Here is a 19,492-nt window from a genome sequence, read left to right as displayed (position 1 = left end):
TTTCATTAGCCTGCCCCCACCACAATTACATGTTGACACCACTCACAGTGAACAGAATAATTTGACTCCTAAATACATTGCTGGAGGTCTCACTGAACTGCTATTAGCAGCAGTCAAAAAAAGCAAACAAAACATTGTTCTTTTCCACCAAGTTTTTATACAGCCTAAAAACAATGCCATTATATAAAAATCAATGCCCTACCCTTGCATAAGAACAGTGTGTTCTGCTCTCATCAGCTCTCTCTTATGCATGGTATAAATCATTTGGAGAACACTGATGGAAATATTAGGCATACAACTGCAAGTTACTTGAGAGGCATGGACTGCTTGGGAAAGAGGTATCAGAGACCACCATGAGAAGCTTTGGCCATACCAGTAGACAAGGGGCATTCACACACCTTCTCGTAAAGAAGATCTAGGAGCATCTCTCAGCAAAACTGACCAGCAACCAGGTTAGAAACTGCAACACAGAACTCAGCAGCACAAGCTGTCCTAGTGCATGTAAGATAGTTACAGGGTAGTGCATTCACACTGTTAAGACAATCATACCACTCCAGACAGGGTAACAGACACTTCAGGAACAGCAGAAGACCAAATACAGGCCAGCTTCTTGGCAGTAGCCAGGAAGAAGCCTCCACTGGGAACAGGTTACTTCTTCATCTCCTGCAGGCTTTGTGCTGCAGCATTACCCTTCCTCTTGGTACTGAAGTGGTTGGACCATGAATTGGTCTCATCCTACTGAGAGACTCCACGGTAGCCATGGTCCACAGTATGAAAGAGAAGTTATTTCTGACCACAACTAACATAAATAATGTTTTCAGTGGAGGACTGGTGGGACGGTAGGAGAGTTATAAGACACAGGTAAGTGGGAAGCACTGAACTGCAAACACAGCATGGAAGAGCTGAGGCACTTCTGAGAACATGGAATAAACATCTACGGAAATAAACGATTTTCATAAGGAACCAGTGCATTTACATGAATAGGCAGACTCTGCAAGAACTGGGAAAGACAAATCCCAGGGTACACAAAAAGAAATCCAAAACTTTCTTACCCTGTTGATACGAGAACTGCTGCTGACATGAGCAGATAACATGTTCAGCCTCAGGTTCCCTCAAACCTCCAGGCTCAAGCTGGAGCTGCTATCCCCAGTTAGTCTGCCTCCCTTGCCATTTTAGTACAACGCAGTTAACGTGGGTCAACTTAAACATACAAGACTTTTTGTCCATTTTGCATTGCAAACCTATCCTCATATAGTACGTTTCATTTAAGGCAGTTGTAGTATAGTAGGCAATCGTCAGGAAAGATGACAACTTAAATTTAGGGGTTTGTTTTCTCATGTAAAACGTCCTCTTTTAAAGTTTCCAGTACACCAGACAACATAGCATCACTTTTCTTTCCTGACTCATGCTCTGGCTCAAACAAGAACAATGGCAAGCTTAAAACCTGAGGTGTAATCAGTCCTGAGGACCTACATCTCTCTGCACAAAAGGTTTGCCGGTTGGAAGTCAAAAGGAGATCAAGAGGATAGAGACAGCTTGTTATACTTGTCAATAAGCCCAACATAATAAAGCTAGAAGTTTGAGTTTGGGTCTTTTTAAGGCCTGAAGAACACTCCTGCTAATGCACTTCAACCTTAAGCGGAAAGAGCATGATAAAGGTAGGTGTTACATAGAAACAGAAATGACTGGAAACTATGTGGACTGACTCAAAACTGAAAAATCTTTCAATTAGAGGTCACCTCACCAGGAAGATGACACAGCACATATGCAAGACAACTTACCTTTTTTTAGGTTAAGAATTGCTACCAATCGATACAGTGAAGTACACTCTACTAAATACAGGCCTGTATCAATCATGGATCATTTCTCCTCAAGTAGCATCAAAATAGGGACCAGGTTTCAGCCAACAGCCTGCCAAGGCTGTGAGAGGAAAGCATTCACCATTGGGAGTGCAGAAGAGCACCACCAGTGAAACGCAGCCTCTTCTGCCACCATAAATGAAACCCAGCATAGCAGACAGTCAGCATACCAAGCATCACAAAAACCAAGCCCTCTGTATACGACATTTGTAGTAGCCCCAACAAATGTTGTGTTCCAACAGTCTAAGAAGCATGCTTAGGGTTACACACCCCCAGGAAGAGTTGGGTACCCACATCTGTTCCGAGTCAGGATACGTAAATCGTACTAGAAGCACCACCAGCATTCGAATCCCAGCCAAGGCTGATGCAGATTAGATCTCCACATCCTCGTCTGTCTTCTGAAATGCTCCCCATTAGATACCACCAGGAGGTCAGGACTAAACTCTTACGGCTGGCTACTCGTTTGTCATGTTCTTTGGTAGATTAGCTAGCCCAGGTACGAAGGTACGAAGCTCGAATTTATTTGGCCAGTGCTTAAACCTGTCAGTGTACTTCACAGATGACCTGTTTGCAACAGTCTAGTACTTTAAAACAAACAGATTTCAAATATTTTAAACTTTTGATTTAGCAGGCGCATTACTTTGCGTTTCAGAAGTTCACCATCTGCTGGGTTTACCTTTTAAGTCTCTCCGCGCTCCGGCTGCGCAGCCATCTGGGATGAGATAATTTGAACAGCAGACTGTTTCCTCCCATGTTACTAGAGAGGAAGAGCAGCCAAGCATGTATGAATAAAGTCTATTTCATTCTTTCAAACAAAGGTGGAGGAGGAGGATTTGGAAGTTTAAAGGAAAAAAAAAAAGGAAGAGGAGGAGGAGGAGGGGAAGGAAACTAAAAATGGTAACCCCACTTTCCATCTCAACTGCACCATGACTACCAGAGCTGAGTCACAGTTACTATTGATTATAAATAAGCAGGAGAGAACAGAGCCTGACTTACAGATCCCAAGGTGAATTTGCAAGGCTGGCAGCTAGAAAGCTTTTGCATTTGCAAAGCAAAAAGGGGAGAAGTAAAATCAGAGCAAAACAAAGACTTTCAGTCTACACCTACCGAGTCGTTTCTCTGACCGGAGGCAGGTAAGGCATTAGCATCTCTTGTCCATCAGCTGCTGCAAACCAGGTAACAGCCCTAAGGTTAAGTGCACCAACATGGACTCAGGAGAATCCGTGACTTTTGTTAAGATACCAAATGCATCTTAAGTTAGACAGACACAGAAGGAGTTTTACTTATCCAGCATCTTTAAAATGTATTGTTTCACTATCAAATGGCTTTGAAACAGTGAATCCCCTGTGCTAATTTTTCTAAAGTCAGAGCCACCTCAAATCTTTTGCTATTCAAAACACCAGATCAGGCAGAAGAGGCAGTGAGAAAGGCTGTTAAAAACCCAACCAAACAAAATAGAACAACAACAAAACCCCCACCGCACACACAAAAACCAAATCCTCCAGGTTATTTCTATGTCAATCAAGAGCTTTGCTTTGCTCAACATGGTAAAAATCAGTCAGGAGTCATGGCAGAACACTTAAAAAGGTTGCCCTGTGACAATTCCCATGCAAGGTCCTCAAAAGGGAGCTGTGCAACCATTTAAAGAAGAGGCAACTCCACTCTGCAGACATAACACTTACTGTGTCATTGTCAGCTCTCTCTAAAATCTTGACAAGTCCCTGCTTCAGGCACGCTGCTTGTCTTGTTAGAGGGAAGCACCACAACATACATCCTACACTTTGTCAAAAGAGTAATTCTCACCCAAAATCATTGTAAATTTGCATGACAGCACAAAGGTAAATTGGGAAGCAGGCAACAGAAGGCTCTGAGGCTTGCATGCCTCCGACAGTGCACGGCTCCATTCACTTTGTAACACTAGCAATGAAATTTTGGCAAGCACCGACAGCAATTCCTTTTCCACCTGTTAAGGATCAGTTAGCTCTGCAAAACTCTCACATTCCAGCATATTAAAGGTATTCATTCTCCACATGAAGTTTCACACTAATAGCCAGCCCTCTGAGGAAACTATTCATTGAAATCATTTCGAGTAGCAGTAAGTGGAAGGAAGAACAGAGATTACACACTCCGTATACAGTGCTGGGGGACCAGAGAGCAGCCAGCCACAGAGCCCACACCCTGCCCTGCAGATCCGCGGCTGGCTCACCCTGGTCTTCTCCAGGAGTGGGGCTCAGCTCCCAGTTCATGTTTCCTCATCTAGTCTTTCACTCCTCATAGACAAAACCGTAAGAGGTTTTTGCTGAAATCCTCTCAAGAGGCAGGTTTGAAAAGACAAGGGATTAGGAAGCGATCAATGAGAGCTGCGGCAAAGCAACAATTTACCCAGCAGGGCTGTCTTCATAAAAACCTGCTCACTGACGATTTCTCTCTCACCTTTGTTGCTGTTTAAGTTCATCCCCACTCTCTCAGCCTCTGAGAGACCCTACCCAATGCAAAGCCCCCATGGGGACACACAACCCCAGTGCCCTGCACAGCGCTGGACTCTGGGGAAGCTCAAACCCACGTACCTTATAGTGCTGCAAACCCTCGTCAGGAGGGAGTGATGGAGACAAGTTTCATCCACTCCTTGACCCTCAGCAAGCTGAGGAAGACAGACGGTAACTATCATCCCTGAGGCATTCTGAAACAAGACCTCACTCCAAGGAAAAACCAGCTCAGTTCAGGATTAAGCAAACAGAAGTGCCTGGCAAGGAGTGTGTGCTGCTGCCCACACCACCACACCTTTAGGTGCCAAAACTTGCCCCAGCTGGCCTCTAGGCTGGCTGTGATGATAAGGAAGAGCAAGCAGTCACCTGGCCAGCTGTGCGATGTACATAGAAACAAGTGGAGTGCATAAAGAAGACAGTTCATTTTTGTAAGAAACAATATATTTTATTTTTCTGACACCACAGCCCTGGCGAGTGGTTTTGTACCAAATTTAATGGAGGTTACACAGAACGTTTTACGCTGGGGAGGAAAAAAAAAAAAACCAAACAAAAAAAATAACCACAAAAAAAATCCTGGATAACTTTTAGTGTCTGTTCCACTCCCACATTAATAAAATCACTTGGGGCTTCTAAGAAAAGGAGAATAGGAAACAGTGAGAGAGACTACTGTAGGATGTAACAGTGTCCAAGTCCAGACCCTTCCTAAAAGCGGGAAGGGTCCCCACATGAGGAGAGGCTCTCCGAGATTTACTCCCCAAAATAACACAATGTATTGCAGCTGCCATAGGAGGAGACAGAAGGGGGACGGAGAGAGAGAGAAGCCTATTTAATAAAGAGTGGGAGGGAGAGACAGAAGGTGCTGGACAGCACGCCATAATTTGAAAAATATGTCCTTAACTTATTATTTATTTCTTTTAAAAGATTCCCCTCACTGAACTTAAGTTCCTTTTTTGTGCTTTTCATTAATACTCTGCTCTGAGGTCGTAGTTTGGTTTTTCTATACATTGGAGTCGAAGGAAAATAGTCCGAAGTTCTGAAGATGGATTCTCCACCTAAAGTAAACAGCCTAGAATCCCATTCTCCTCTCACCCCAAAGACTAAAGTCTCTGCTAAAATCCCTTTTACAATATAGTACAGTACACAAAAAAAAAAAAACAAACCCCAAAAATAACCGAGAGTCCTGGGAGAAGCCAGTCCGAAGGACGTAAACATACAGAGAATGGTGCAACTTGTGACAAATGGCAATTCTCAAAATACAGCTACAGATTCTCAAAGCAGGTGCCTCACGGGATACCCAAGTCCACAAAAATAATTTTTAAAAAATAAATCTAAAAAAAAAAAAAAAAAAAAAAAACCAACCTGTTAAAATGAATAATTTTTTTTTTTCCTTTTTTTTTTTTTTTTTTTGTTTGTTTTTGTTTTGTTTTGTTTTTTCCTCAGGTAATTCCATACATTCGAGATTTCCCAAAGCGTCCTCTGGTCTCTTTTCACCTATTGCATGGCCAAACTGTACTCCTGAAGCTCCCAAAAAAGCCCTCAGGACTTGGAATCTCATCTTGACAAGGATCAGAACATCCAGTCTTATGGTAGCAGCTTAAAACATCATGTTCCCTGGGTTTCCAGGGCCTTGGCTAAATCCTCCCATGCCAACGTCAGCAGCCATCCCTCGGGGCCTCATCTGGGGGGGAATCATGATGTTTTGTTGGGGTCCCATCATGCCCTGCATTGACATCATCATGCCGGGTGACCCGACGGGCCCCGGGTGGCTGTACAGCCCCGCGGGGGCTCGGTCCTTGCCTGGGATCATGCCCACGGCGGCCACGGGGTTGCTCATGAGCGCGGGCTGCCCGGGCATCGCCGTCTGTGCTGGTGACATCATGCGGTGGTGCGGCCCCATCATGCCCTGCTGCAGGAAGGCAGGCGGCCTCATCGGGTTGTGACCTGGCATGGATGGAGCCGTCCCAAGAGGGATATCCGGAGTTCCCACTGGCCCGGGGCCCCCCATGCCGGGCAACGTTAGTCCCATCCTCGGGGTCTGCTCTCCTATCATCCCCTGCATGTGGGAGAAGCCAGGCCCAGGACCCTGCGGCTGCTTGCGGCCTGGCACCTCCCCACGAGGGAAATACTGTAGTGTCTGGCTGGGCTTCTCCGACGGGATAATCCTGGACAGGTCAAACTCAGGTATTCCCGTGGCTCCCGGACGGATCACCTCCTGCAGCTCTGGATCGGTGAAAACCGAAGGCATATTGTTTCCAAGAACCGTGAAGGAGTCTGGACCGCCAGGGCCTCCAGTCTTGCAAAGTGCTGGATCTGTGGAACTTTGGGGCAGGTTGGTAGGACGCCCCAGAGGTCCTTCTCCGTGGAAGCCCATTCCCGCTGGGAAGTTGCCTTGTCCACCGCTGGGCCCGTTGTGTGGAAATGGCACCTGCTGTGGAGGGGACTGTACGGGAGGGAACCCCTGTGGGAAGCCCAGGCGTCCTTGAGGTACCATTGGAGACTCCTGGGAACCGTGCCCCATCATCGGGTTGTGTGACATCAGGCCGGGTCCCACGGGGACCCCATGAGGAGGTATATTGGGTCCCATAGCATTTGGAGAGGGCATCTGGTTGTTATGGGAAAGAGGCTGGGTCATTCCCATTGGGCTAAGGGTTGGCATTGGACCCACTGGGTTTGGACCTGAAATTCGAGGATTCTGAGAATTAATGCCCATTCCTAGGGGAGAAATAAGGAATCACATTTAGAGAACAGCCAATAATAAGCAATAAAGCTACCAGCGAGCTTTCTGCAAGGTTACCAAGTCTGCACACACACACACACATACACAAAAAATTAGTGCTAGCAAAAAAACCATCCCAGTAGCAGCTCTGGAAAATGTTATTTTAATGAGAGAATTGATGCCACCTGCACAGCTGCCTCCCTGAGCAAGACGTGCCTAAAGCCTGCTCTGTAAGCAGGATCTCAGGCCAATCCATCCCTCTACTACTTCCCTGGCCATCTAGATGAGGCAGGCAGATAACAAACATGTCTGTGCCAGATTATCAGCATATGGATGCTTGTCCACTGGGAAGCGACTGAATGTCCTTTCAGAACTTCAGAAGTGATAAATGAGGTAACCCTTGTAAGACAAGGAGGAGCGATCAATGAGGTTAATGAGCTGTCATCAGGAACTTTTTCAATTAGGCAGCTTCCCCAGGTATATCCAGTCATGCTGATCATTACTGCGTGAAGCACACACGGCAAAGCTACAGGTAAACTCATCAAGAATTCATTACCAAGTGCCACTCTCATGACACAGCCGCTCATCCCCTCTTTCATCTACGTTAATTCAGTGGGTAGAGGGGCTACAGCTTACTTTGTATAAAATATGTACCCTACAAACACGAAGCTACCAGCAGGGATTGGATTTCTCCTCTCAACAGGCTTACCCACACCACAAGGCAGCCCCAAAGGACGATGTTTTATTTTACTTGTCCTTTAATTCTCTCAGGCAGGGAGCAGGAGAGTTTCCTCAGTGCTGGCTGAGGTCACCTGCCATTACACATTGCCTATGTGAAAAGATGCATGTTTTGAGAAAGCACTCTGACACCCTCTTCTGTAACAAAGGCAATCCACAAAACCCAGGAACAGACCAGATGATGCAGTGTCATTAAGCACAACCTCTTGGGGCTTCACCACAAATTGTGAAGCTTCTGTGACACTGCCTCTTGAGACAGTGGAAGAATGGTTTCCTCTCAGTAACACATTGTAGGGCTGACCCTTCTCCCACGAGCAGCCTTCACTCACACAAGTAATTCCAGTCCGCCTGAGGGAAGTCTCTCCCATACAGACTGGTTTTCCAGACTAGCCATTTTCTGAAGAACAGACAGAGAAAACTGGTCGGAAGGAGAACTTCTGTCTCCCCGCTTCAGAGAACTGCAACTGCCTTCCTCAAAACTAACCCATGGCTATATATTCTTCAAGTTTTTTCCCCTCTCACCATTTTCATTTGATGAAGCCTCCACAGAGACACCCTCACGGTATTGCCTGATAGCTTGGGCTTATGTTTCTTTGAGTTTCTTACCTGGTACGCTGTTCATAGGTGGCAAATTTGGGGAGCGTGCTGGAGGGGAGTCATCATCCGAGCTGGCCACAGTTTTGATGGCATCATGATAAAGTGGAGTAGAGCTGGGCATGGCAAATTTGGACATCCTGGACATCATAATGGAGAGGGGATTCTGGGAGAGGGTCGGCTCTGGAGGCATTGTGTAAGGACTGCTAGAGGGAAGGTTTCCAGGGAGAGTCACAGGAGCAGACTGGCTGACCGTGGAAGGAGGTGGGCCACCTTAGTGGGGGGAAAGAAAAGAAAATAAAGACTATTTTTTACCCCATCTTACCATATTATTTTTTTCTTAAATCCACCCTTTTCTCTTATACATCTCAAAACCTAGAAATCCCTTTTATTGCAAGAGACCATCTGACTAATGCAGTCAGTGCTTGTGAAAGGTAACCAGGAAAATAAGCCTGTTAACATCTGTTATCCTGGATTCTGCACTTCTACTGGAACTATCCTGAGCCTCTGCAAAACTACATGAAGAATTCTCAGGTAAACCTGAAAATCCTACTATTCAACTGCCATGCACTGAAGACAGACCTAGGTACCAGGTCCAGCCATAAAAACCAAAATCTACAGTCAATTAAGTGTTCCTACATACACCAAATGTCAACTGTAGCTCCTTTCCTCTTTTCTTGAGGAGGCATCGAACCAGAACAAAAGACACAGCACAAGGAAAGCTGTAGCAGATATTATGCTGAGACATGTGAGCAGATTTCTGACAAGCTGTACCTGCAGCTACAAGTGAAACTCCCCTGTTTATGTTTTATTTCAGGTTTCATATATACATATTTACTGCTTATTCCAGTTAAAGAAGAATTCTCTGCACATTTTAGCTTAACATTTTCCTTTGCTCTCCCAATAATAGAAATAACTTCACTGCACTTCCAGTCCCCTTTGTCCTTCGCTGAGGAGTTTCACGCCACCCAGACCACATTTGAAGGGAAGGTGCTAAACTGAAGCTGTACTGCCACTGACAATGAACTGCATGTTCCTCAGCACCCAGCCCCCCAAAAAACCCAGAAAGGAGAATAGAGAATATGGAAATCTTTCAATGCCAAAGCATTTATGCCTTGGAAGAACTGCACGTGAAAGTACTCATTAAGCACACCATCAGGCACAGCCTAAAGTGATCGGTTCTGGCTTGTAGATGCGCGAGCTCACACCAGGCACGGCTTCAGCAGCCATGATGGACACCAACACCCAGGCTCCGTTCCCGAGCACCGAGACTCGGCCCCCGCCGGTCCCGCTGCCCCGCAGGCGCGTCCCGGCCGCCGCCGCGCTGTTACCGGGAGCGGCACTAGAGGGCAACGTGGGCAAACGGCTCCGCCGCCGGCAGCCCCGACTGGACCCAGGGGTGGCCGGAGCGGCGAGAGGGCTCCGAGATGAGCCCACCGGGAGGGTTTGGGGGCGGTGAAGAGAGGGCAGCAGCGCTGAGCCGTTCAGGAGCAGGCAAGGGAGCGCCAGCATCTGCACCGCGGCTCCAACATGCCACCGGGTGCTCCATGGTTAGCGCTCTCCAAAATGGTTGAAGCCTGAACAAATGTTAGGACACCTCCGTGTCTGTGGTGGTAAATGTACAAAGCACTTACCATACCTGAACCATACCTAGATACATACTGGCTAACTGTGCCCGGCACAGTCTTTGTAGGAGCCTTTTCTCTCAAAGAGCTTTCCTCCACAAAGCTGTGATCACCAGGAGCTATGGCAGAACGGCCACAAACCCCTCTGAGGAGAGGCTTCTCCCATCAACACCCATCATCTTTTCACACTTCTCGGCTCCACCCTTTCACTTTCATGTCCTCCAAGTGAGCACATGCTTGAGCAAACCCACAAATACAAGGAGGGAGGAGGAGGAGAAGCACTTGCACTCCGCTCGCACAGCCACCCCCCGGACCCATAGCACAGCCTCCCTTCACATGGGCGAAAGGCTGTCTAGCTTCTGCCACCCTGCAAAAAACCTCCTTCCCCACCTCGCTGCACACCTGAGGGTGACCCAACACCAACCAAAGAGCCAAAATTGCTATCAGAGGGCACTCACCCGATTCCACGTTCCCCAGCATGGCTGGAGAGGACATCGTGAGAGACGCCTTGTGGTTCGGGGGAATCCCAGGGCTCTGCAAAGGAGGCTTTGGAGATGAAGTCCATCCGGGAGAAGGTGCAGGGAGAGACGGAGACTTGAGGTGGACAGGAGAAGCAGCAGCAGACCCCAAGACAGGGGGGGACTTAATGGAGGCAGCGGCAGCTGCGGCAGTGGGGCCCGCGAGCATTCCTGCCAGCTGGGAGGGCGTCTGAGGGGACTTGAGGTTCCCGGAGGGAGACCCCATCATGGGAGACTGGACCTGGCGCATCGTGGGGGACTTGAGGGGGTTGATTCCTGGCGAATGCACCTGACCGGCTGCAGAGATATCCAAGGGCTTGCGGCCGAGGCTGCGCTGCGCAGGGGGAGCAGTGTTGAGGCTATTAGGGTTACTGGTGGGATTGAGAGGTAGTGGCGGCATGTGGCTGAGCCGGTTGTTAGTCCTTTGGTCAGGCCCGATCTGTTCTCTGAGATTTCGGAGACCGACTCCTGGGCCCTGAGACATGGGGAGGAAAGGCCGGGGACCCATGCCATACTCCTGCTGCGGGTGCTCTCCGAACGGCAGCGGCACCATTTTCTGCTGAGAGGAGAGCATCTCCGGGACGCCGGGGCGCAGCTTCATCATCTCTTCCGGCCCGACTCCTGCCTCCCTCAGCTTCTGAGGGACCAGGGGTGGATTGGAGCCCATGCTGACATTCATGCCCATGTCCCCCTTCATGCTGCCAGGGCCCATCCCAAACTCGAGCTCCCTGCCAGAGGCCATTTGCGGGGGTATTCCTTTTGGGAAGTCGCCCCTGGAGGGGCTCATCGGCCCTTCCACCGGCATGCGAGGGAAGATGGGGTTGTTCCCAGGCTCCATGTGTCTCTGGGAGGGAATCATTCTGTTTATCTCCATGCCGGGCCTGATACCTTCCATGTTGAGGCCAGGAGGGAGGCCCATCTGCTTCTCGGCCAGCTGCTGCTGATAGAGCTCTTCGGGCAGACCTTGTGGATTGGGGAACCGCTCCCCTCGGCCAGGGCCGCTGAAGACACCCTGGCCAGGAGGGAAGTTTCGGCCATCTGGGATTTTTGGCACGTCATCTGGCCAACTAACTCCCGAAAGCCCCGGCCGCGAGGCAGGATTCGGGACACTGGGGCCCTCCATGTCAGGGTTCATCATTCCTGCAAAACCAGGCAGGCGCATCTGGCTCCCAGGCACGTTGGGATGCGGGGCCATGCCCCTGGGGGGCAGAGAGTGCGACATGTTCATGCCTTCAGGAAAGGGCTCTGGACCCCCAGGTCCCCAGCCCTCCCCAGGGGTCATCTGGTAGGGAGGAGGAGGGCCTCGGACCACTCCACGTGGCCCGTGCTGATGGACCATCATGTCCTGCAGGGAACACTGCTGCACGACCACCTGCTCCTGCTTCCTTCTCTTCTCCTCGTAGAACTCCTGCTGCAGCTTGAGCCAGGCCACTTGCTCAGGAGTCATGTGGTCCAGGTGGTCCGGCCCTATAGGTCCTGACTGGGAGTTCATTGGTGGTGGCCCCATTTCATCTGGGGAAAAAGGCATGTCCCTGTGTCCTTGAGGGCCAAACGGAGCCCCTCCGTCTGTCCGAGACCCTGACCCTTTGCCTAAACTTTGGGATTGAGCCATCATGGCCTGTATCGGCCCTTCAGGTTTCTTTTGGGGACCATCCAGCACCCCAGCATTCGGAGGTGGCCCCCCACTTTGCCCTCCCGCAAACTCCTTCTCATCAGGGAAGAGCATGCGCTGTATGTCTCTCAGGGTCTGCAACGAGCGCTCTCGATGCTCCAGCTGCTCCTGGGACAGTCCATCTGGATTCTCACCCAAACTGGATGGGTCCCCACCAGACACCTGCTGGGGAGGACCTTTGGGGTCTGCAGTGGAGCTATTGCTACCTTGGGAAACCGGGCTAACCGCTCGATTATTGGGGGTCGAACTCTGCCCAAATCCTTCTGTCTGCAACGGGGTAGAGTTGGCAGGGCTGCCCACAGACATCACTTTGCTTTCCACGCTGGGACTGTCCTGATCTATGGGGCACGGGGGGCCAGTGGATTTGGATACTGGCGCTGACACGGGTGGAGTCGGCTGCATTTTGGTGTTCTGGGGAGGGTTCTGGTCCTGGGCAGCAGGAGGCTGAGGCTGCGGCAGGGGCTTGGGGTCAGTCCGAAGTGCAGTGATCTGGGGGTTCTGCAAGAGAAAGCCACACGCTGTCACCTGCTCTTCTTACAGCCGTGGCACGTAAGCAGCAGTGCAAACGGAACATCAACCCCCCCAGCCCACACCTTGCAAGGAAGGGTAGCCTGCATGCAACGATTTACAGAGCAGCACCTTGGCCATGCAGAAACCTATTTTGCTCAAGCATTACAGTAGGTGCCCCCTGCTTCTGTGCTAGCTCTGCATGAGCAGTGGGTTGGATATATACTACCCAAATACTGCAAGACTCAAGCTCTTCTTTGGATGATCCAAGACATTTATTCGAAGAAGGATGGAATAACACCTGTCTCTCTCTTTCCCACCCTAACTCTTGTTTCAGAGTGTAAGAAACCATCCATCTCTCAAGAATCAAGCACTTCCCACCCACACGCAGGTATTCCCTACCAAGGGTACAGTGTTTCGTTCCGCCTTGCTGTTTGAGATGTTCTGGATATGAAAGGACACAATGGTTTCCACCTGTCCCTTCAGCACAGCTTCTGCAGCCCTGCGAAGACAGACACACACACATACCCCATTGAAGCTAAGAAGCAATTTTTCTTAACCACCCTCCTTTCCAACCTTCAGCTGGCAGAGGGGAGAAAGACTTAACCACACATATTTCACTCCAGATGAGTAGCAAAAGAGAAACGCTTACATCTACAAACTCATCAGCATTCAGGGTTCATGCCTGAGTTTAAGCCATCCTGGCTGCTACTCACGGCATGGACTGCAAAACAGTATCCACCAGCACTTGCCAAAAACACAAAACCCAAAAAACCAAACCACACCTCAGAGGAATAAATAATCACTTCTCGGAGAGCAAGAGGTAGTGAGTGAGCCTCCTCTCCAGCCCCTTGGGGATCCCCAAAACAAGGAATGACTTTTTGCTACAAGAATGCACTTGATGGAGAAAGTGCGCTTGAGAATCTCTTCAAAAGGGAGCCCAAATGTAAGCCCTGCTCCCTGGAGACATTCAAGCATCTACCTACTTACTTGTTGGCCATCTCAGTAGAAAAGACATAAACCACTTTAGACGGAGTCTTCTGCCCACTTGCTGGCTCCAAAGTGGCAGTCAGGCCATGGGAAGGTGTGGAAGACCTTGGGGCTGAAGCGTTTGAAGGTGTCATGGAGTGTGGTGTGTGCTGAGACTCCTGGGATTTCACATGATCAGCAGAATTGCAGTCTGGAAGAGAAGGAAGAGGAAAAGAAGGGAATCACTACCTTGGGAGCTTTATGGAAACCATTTCTGGAAACTGATGAGAACTTTTCCTCCTCTGAAACTTCCTGCTTCTCCTTCAAGCATCATTAAAGGCAGTTCTATTACACTATGCATCTTCCCTCTAACGCTATGCTGCCCTTCAGGCACCACTGGGAGGAAGTTCATCTTGTCCCTTTCCAAGGGAAGGGGCAGGTCCCAGAGCTGATCCCCTTGAACTCTCTAATGGCCACACAGAATAGAAGCAAAACCACACACCAAAATGAATAAATATGTCTGGAGACCACTCTGTGTGAACCTCCACCACCAACCCCCTCAGCCAGGGGACCTAGCAAATGGCCAAAGGAAAGATGGACAACTGCACATCTAGTCTGGTTTTGCACTGCCTTACAGGGCAATGTTGGAGCCAGGAAGAGCACACAGAAATCCCAGCTCTCTGGCTTGTGTTACCAGTCAGGGTGCTACAGGTTATGTATGCGTGTTGACAAAACAGGCTTGCATATTGTTCAAAATCCCAGTTACAACAGAGCAGTTCCTGAAAGGCCAAAGGCCAGAAGGAAACCAACAGGTTCCATTTGTACTTTCAAATTCTCTGGAGGAGTTTCAAAGTTACAAAGGAACTTTCCCACCAGACTCAGGTCTGCACTTTGAGTGTGAACAGGACGTTTACCAACGCCAGCTATGACAACCTCTCCTCCTTGCCTGCTCTCAAGACCTTTAGACTTCGTTGGCTGGAACTTACAGAACACAAATAAATGTTTCTCTAACACTCGCACAGCGATGCTGCACCTCAGAGAAGATTCAGACTAATTGTCTGCACTTGCACATGGATCCTAACAAACATACCTTTGATTTCAGGGTCGTCATTGGGAGTCCCGGCTTCTCTCTGTTCAAAGGAGTCTGCTGAAATGCTCCTCTCTCTCTTCCCCTTCCCCTTGGCACCATTTCCAGCCCCATTCTTCAGCCCCATGCTCCCTCCTGGGCCAGGGAGCACTTTGGGGGGGTGACCTCCACTTTTGGGGTCACAGGGAGAGGGCTGGGATTGGCTGGTTGAGCCCCCTTGTTTGCCCTGGTTGGAAAATTTGGAATCCAGCTGGGGGTTGCCAGACGGGGACATCACTGTAGGGGGACGGACCATCACCTCCTGCTTTGATTTGGGGCTACTGGGGACAGAGCAAGAGAAGGAAAAGGAAACAAATCGTGACAAATCACACCATTGATTCATTCCACTCTGTAGGAACAGATGAAGAGGGGGGCAGAAACGACCACTGCCACCTTCTTTGCAAGCTAAGACAATTGCTGACAAATAAAAAGTGCCTGCAAGCTTCGAGCCATGCAGGTGCTTTTTTGGACATGCCCTGAAAGGGTTATTATCCAAGATGGGATCTCGCTGCTCAAGAAGGCACCGGGGTAAGCTACAGACCTGCCAGATCCCAGGAACTGCTGTCACATGAGGACCTACCTCTGGGGCTTCTGTCAATAAGGACAACGGTTTCTATGTGCACAGAGAAGCGCCTCACACCAAGAGCAGCTCAGAGTAAACAAACAAGGCACCATAAAGCTCACCTCGCCACTCTCCGGGACCCCGACTGCACACTGCAGCTGATGAGAGCGGACCCTAACACCCCCTTCCTCCCCCCTTGCACTTCCCTATCCAGTTCTACAGGGAGCACAAGGAAAACCCAGCATTACTGCAGCATTCGTCATACATTGGGGCGAGCTGCCAGGAAAACACAAACCTCTGACCGTGAAAACAATTAAACCAGCTACAACCTGCCTCTGAATAAGGAAAGAGAAGGATACCATCTCCCTGCACGCTCCTGCAGAATGGGGCAGATGAAGCTGCTTTAGCTTGCCAAAGGAGGTTCAGAGTCTTTCCTCCTCTCTTCCATTCAGCAAACTGCATCCTAAAAATACTTTGCTTCTCTGGGTTTTACAGACATATTAGCCACCCCCTCCTCCTCAACCTCCACTTACTCCATTGCTATTGGATCTTCTGCATTGTGTTTTCCCATCACCACTATCACTTCCAACAGGCAGTGTTTACTAGCATCCTCACTGTGGGACTCCCACAAGCCGTTTCCTCCTTTGGACACATATCTGACTCAGAAACATTCCCTCTGAATTACTCTCAACCTCCAGATGACCCCTAGGAGTAAATAATCCAACTCGAAAATGCTGTCAATCACACCCTTCTAAGTCCCTGGGCACTGCTTCGCTTCCATATTCTTCCCATTCCAAATGAGCAGAGGAGAGATGCTGACCTGCTGCACTGACAGGTGAACGATGTAGAGGATCTCAGTGCACAGTTGATCAGCTTTCCAGGCTGTTCAGGTCAATAATAGGGAGGAAGCCTTTTGTGTGAAAGTACAGACAGAAAGACCTGCTGCTGCCCAACTCCCCCTTAGGGGAAACAGGTAATTAGAAGAGGGGGAAGAAAAACAAACCCCAAACCCCCCCAGATAGAAACAGCACATTTACTCTCCTACAGCCTATTCAGATACCTGATGGGAGAGAGGAGGGGGCACAGAATGGAGAACCTGCACCTCATGTGTTCACAGCTTTCAGCTCATCCCGAGCCTAGCACACATGGAAGCCCACTAGAACTGCACAGCCAGTGCTCAGGTAAGCCCAATGGGAGCACAAAGTCAGACAGAGCAGCACTTGGCTAATCCTGCAGCAGAGCAGGGCCAGCATCACGCACCCAGCCAGAGCAGCTGACTGCAGGCTCCTCTCCTTACCTCTGTGTGTTGCCTGACGGGGAGTTCCTCACTTTGGGGTTACTGGAATGCATTGACAGGAATCCTGAGCTCACAGTCTCACACGCACGCAGATGGGCTCTCGTCAAGTTCCTCTGGGAGCGTGCCGCCAGAGGCAGCGTTGCAGCACTTTCTGCCACCCGCTTCTCTCAATGCCGGCTCTCTGCTTGCCTTTTTTCTCTTTGCTCCTCTCTGGTTTTGCACTGGGTGCTTCCCTCCTGCAGCTCCAGCATTCTCTAGATGCGTGCCTCCTGCTGCCCAGGGGAAGTCTCGCATCTCCAGGGCACACTGTTAAACCACCCCACCAGAAGAGAAGAGAAAACCAGTGAGGAACTTCCCAAGCAGACGTGTCTGGTGTGAAGCAGTAAACGGCAATTCTTCCCCCGTTACTGAGAAGACACAGGAGAAGAGCTGTCAGACAGCTCAGTACAGATGTGGGTATCAAACCAGAGGCAGCCCTGGCTGGCCATTCGGTTTACAGCCAGCAAGGCCATCTTCCCTTCATCCAAAGCAAACCATTCTGGAGTCAACTAAACAGGGAAGCACCTCATATCTGGATGCTTTGCTTCCATATCTGTGCTCAGCTTGAAGACACCTCACGGCAAGTCAGTAGGAGGCCCAAATTACAAATCCCCACCATGATTTAGCTATCCAGAATTCCCTTGTGAACGGCTGTAACCTGGTATTTCTTAAGAACATAAACTCTGCTCAAATCTTTTGTCTCCTTGGTCCAATATAACTAGAAGCATGGTCAATGATGTGTGCCAAGGCTTGCACAAGGGGAGGAAAATAAACCAAAATGCCTTCCTGACCACCTGTGAGCAACCAGCTATGTTGTGATTACTCCAAAAGCACCAGAGGTTAGTCACTCGTGATAGGTATTAGAAAGGCCAAAAGAGCACTAGACAACTACCCCTCTAAATTTGCTCAGCAGCACTATACAGATATTGAGGATTTAAGAAAAACAACCAACACCACCTAAAGCCAAGCACTTTTTCACCTTCTTTCTAACAACCAGTATGCATAACCCATGCACTAAGGCAACTGTTTCTGGATGAGGAAACTATTGAACATTGCTGTATGTCCTTTGGGCTACGTTATTTTGGAACAAATTTCTGTCTTGTTTATGTTTCAACAAAATCTCTTCTGTTCATCTCACCTACTCAGATGCAAATCACTTAATTTAGAATCTAACCAAGATTTATTGTTAATGTATTAAGCATTACTGGTTAAATATTATTCAAATGTAAATATTCCCGATACTCCTTCTCAGCACCAAAGCAACAGTTCCTACTGGTGCATAGCAAATGAAACAACATAAATCTCACCAGACTGAGTGTGACCGAGTGAATTTTAGGAAGAAACTGCTGTGCAAATTGCATTTAGAAAACAAAAATTGGCTTGCTTATGTGCTGGCAACAGAGGATTCAGAAACATGGGCACTATATGACCATGTCTGGTCAAGGAGATCTATCACTAACTTGGTTTTCCAGTTCCACAAATTCATATCCTTGTGAGGTGTGCCATTAAACCTTTCAGTGACTTTGCATTGCTGCACTTTAACATGACAGTGCTCCATAGTGCAGCTTGTTCCCTGAAGCTCTGCATCAGCTCCAGAGTCTCCTCTCTACCACATGCCTCCTTCATGAGCCAGAGAAATAATCCTGCTCCCTACTCTCACCTGCACAAACCCATTAATGTGGGGAATGCTTCTGCAATAAAGGTCTCATATTTAATACCTCCTATTAGGCACAATCAGATTAACTCCACCGGATCCACATGCCTCTGTGGGGCTATCAGATGGTTATCCCACTGATCTTGAGAACAATGTTGGACTTACTGTATTACTACTGTTACTATTATCACGCTGTAGTTAGAGCTGGTGCTACAAAGATACATTAAAGACAAGAGAGCACATCTTCACAAGTATCTAAATTGCACCATCTTTGCATGCAAATTTTACTCCTATGTATGTTTTGACAACAAAACCGTAACATTATCAACAGCATCCAACTCCACTTTCCAAAAGAGATTAATTTATCTGTAAAAGTCAGAGGAACTCAGTGATACTTCAGGGTCCCCACTTAAGGTGAAGCGTATGACTGAAAATACGGTGAATTTCGTGTCAAAAATAACAAGGGAACAATAGCATTAAAGTGAGCAGAGGTCAATGCTAAAAGCAGGATGCAGATGCCTGTGATGAACTTAAGTATTCTAGTCTTTCATCCTCTGCTCTTCCACTTCTGATATCTCCGCGTTATCATGTTACTTTTTATTACAAGATTAGAAGGTTTTGAGACTCCCAGTCTTGGACAGTGCAATGAGAAAACATGAGGAACAAGATCAGGATCACACTGGCTGCACAGTATTTCTGACATCACTTCAAGTACTTCAAGGGGAGAGGAAAAAGTTTCAGGTTTTTTAACCCTACTTTTTTATTACCCTAATACATGTATCTCCCATCTACTAAAATTGATGTGCTCTGCAAGGAAACTGTATTTTCCAATCTCAGTTTAAATTTCTTCTTACCAGAGAGAGCTATAAAGGATACATCAACACACTCATTGGTGGGCAAATGGCAACTCAACTTCCTCAGCTTCTCATTTCTGCACCCTGGGAACGTAGGATCTTTTATCATGTGAAATGGAATTCCTCATGATTTTTCTAAATGCACTTCTAACATATGTATGTCTGGGAATCCAGGGTTCAATAATGGAAAAGCTCTAGAGAAATGTATTTTTGCAGCTGCAGTCTGCCTGCCATAGCAAAGCCTTTATCATTGCTCTAGAATTATAGAGGTAGGGT

General features: G+C 48.4%; 1 protein-coding gene across 10 annotated transcripts in view; it reads right to left on the bottom strand.

Annotated features, from left to right (window-relative positions):
* Positions 1 to 4,764: 4,764 nt before the first annotated feature.
* The window catches only part of BCL9 (BCL9 transcription coactivator), a 59,789-nt gene continuing 45,061 nt past the window's right edge, over positions 4,765 to 19,492 (bottom strand). For 8 of the 10 annotated variants that reach the window (XM_030471599.1, XM_030471606.1, XM_030471607.1 and 5 more), the window contains 7 exons: positions 16,670 to 16,975; positions 14,775 to 15,091; positions 13,706 to 13,895; positions 13,118 to 13,217; positions 10,477 to 12,706; positions 8,406 to 8,666; positions 4,775 to 7,057 (listed from right to left, as the gene is read on the bottom strand). In XM_030471599.1, coding sequence (XP_030327459.1) covers positions 5,940 to 7,057; positions 8,406 to 8,666; positions 10,477 to 12,706; positions 13,118 to 13,217; positions 13,706 to 13,895; positions 14,775 to 15,091; positions 16,670 to 16,722 — 4,269 coding nt within the window. In that variant the 5' untranslated portion in view covers positions 16,723 to 16,975 and the 3' untranslated portion in view covers positions 4,775 to 5,939. Of the gene's footprint in view, positions 7,058 to 8,405; positions 8,667 to 10,476; positions 12,707 to 13,117; positions 13,218 to 13,705; positions 13,896 to 14,774; positions 16,367 to 16,669; positions 16,976 to 19,492 lie in introns of those variants that run through there. The other 2 variants (XM_030471608.1, XM_030471598.2) reach the window with 2 other exon arrangements.

This window comes from Strigops habroptila, chromosome 2 (assembly GCF_004027225.2).
Source record: "Strigops habroptila isolate Jane chromosome 2, bStrHab1.2.pri, whole genome shotgun sequence".
In the NCBI taxonomy this organism is placed as follows: Eukaryota; Metazoa; Chordata; class Aves; order Psittaciformes; family Psittacidae; genus Strigops; species Strigops habroptila.
This window is presented reverse-complemented; position numbering and strand designations above follow the sequence as displayed.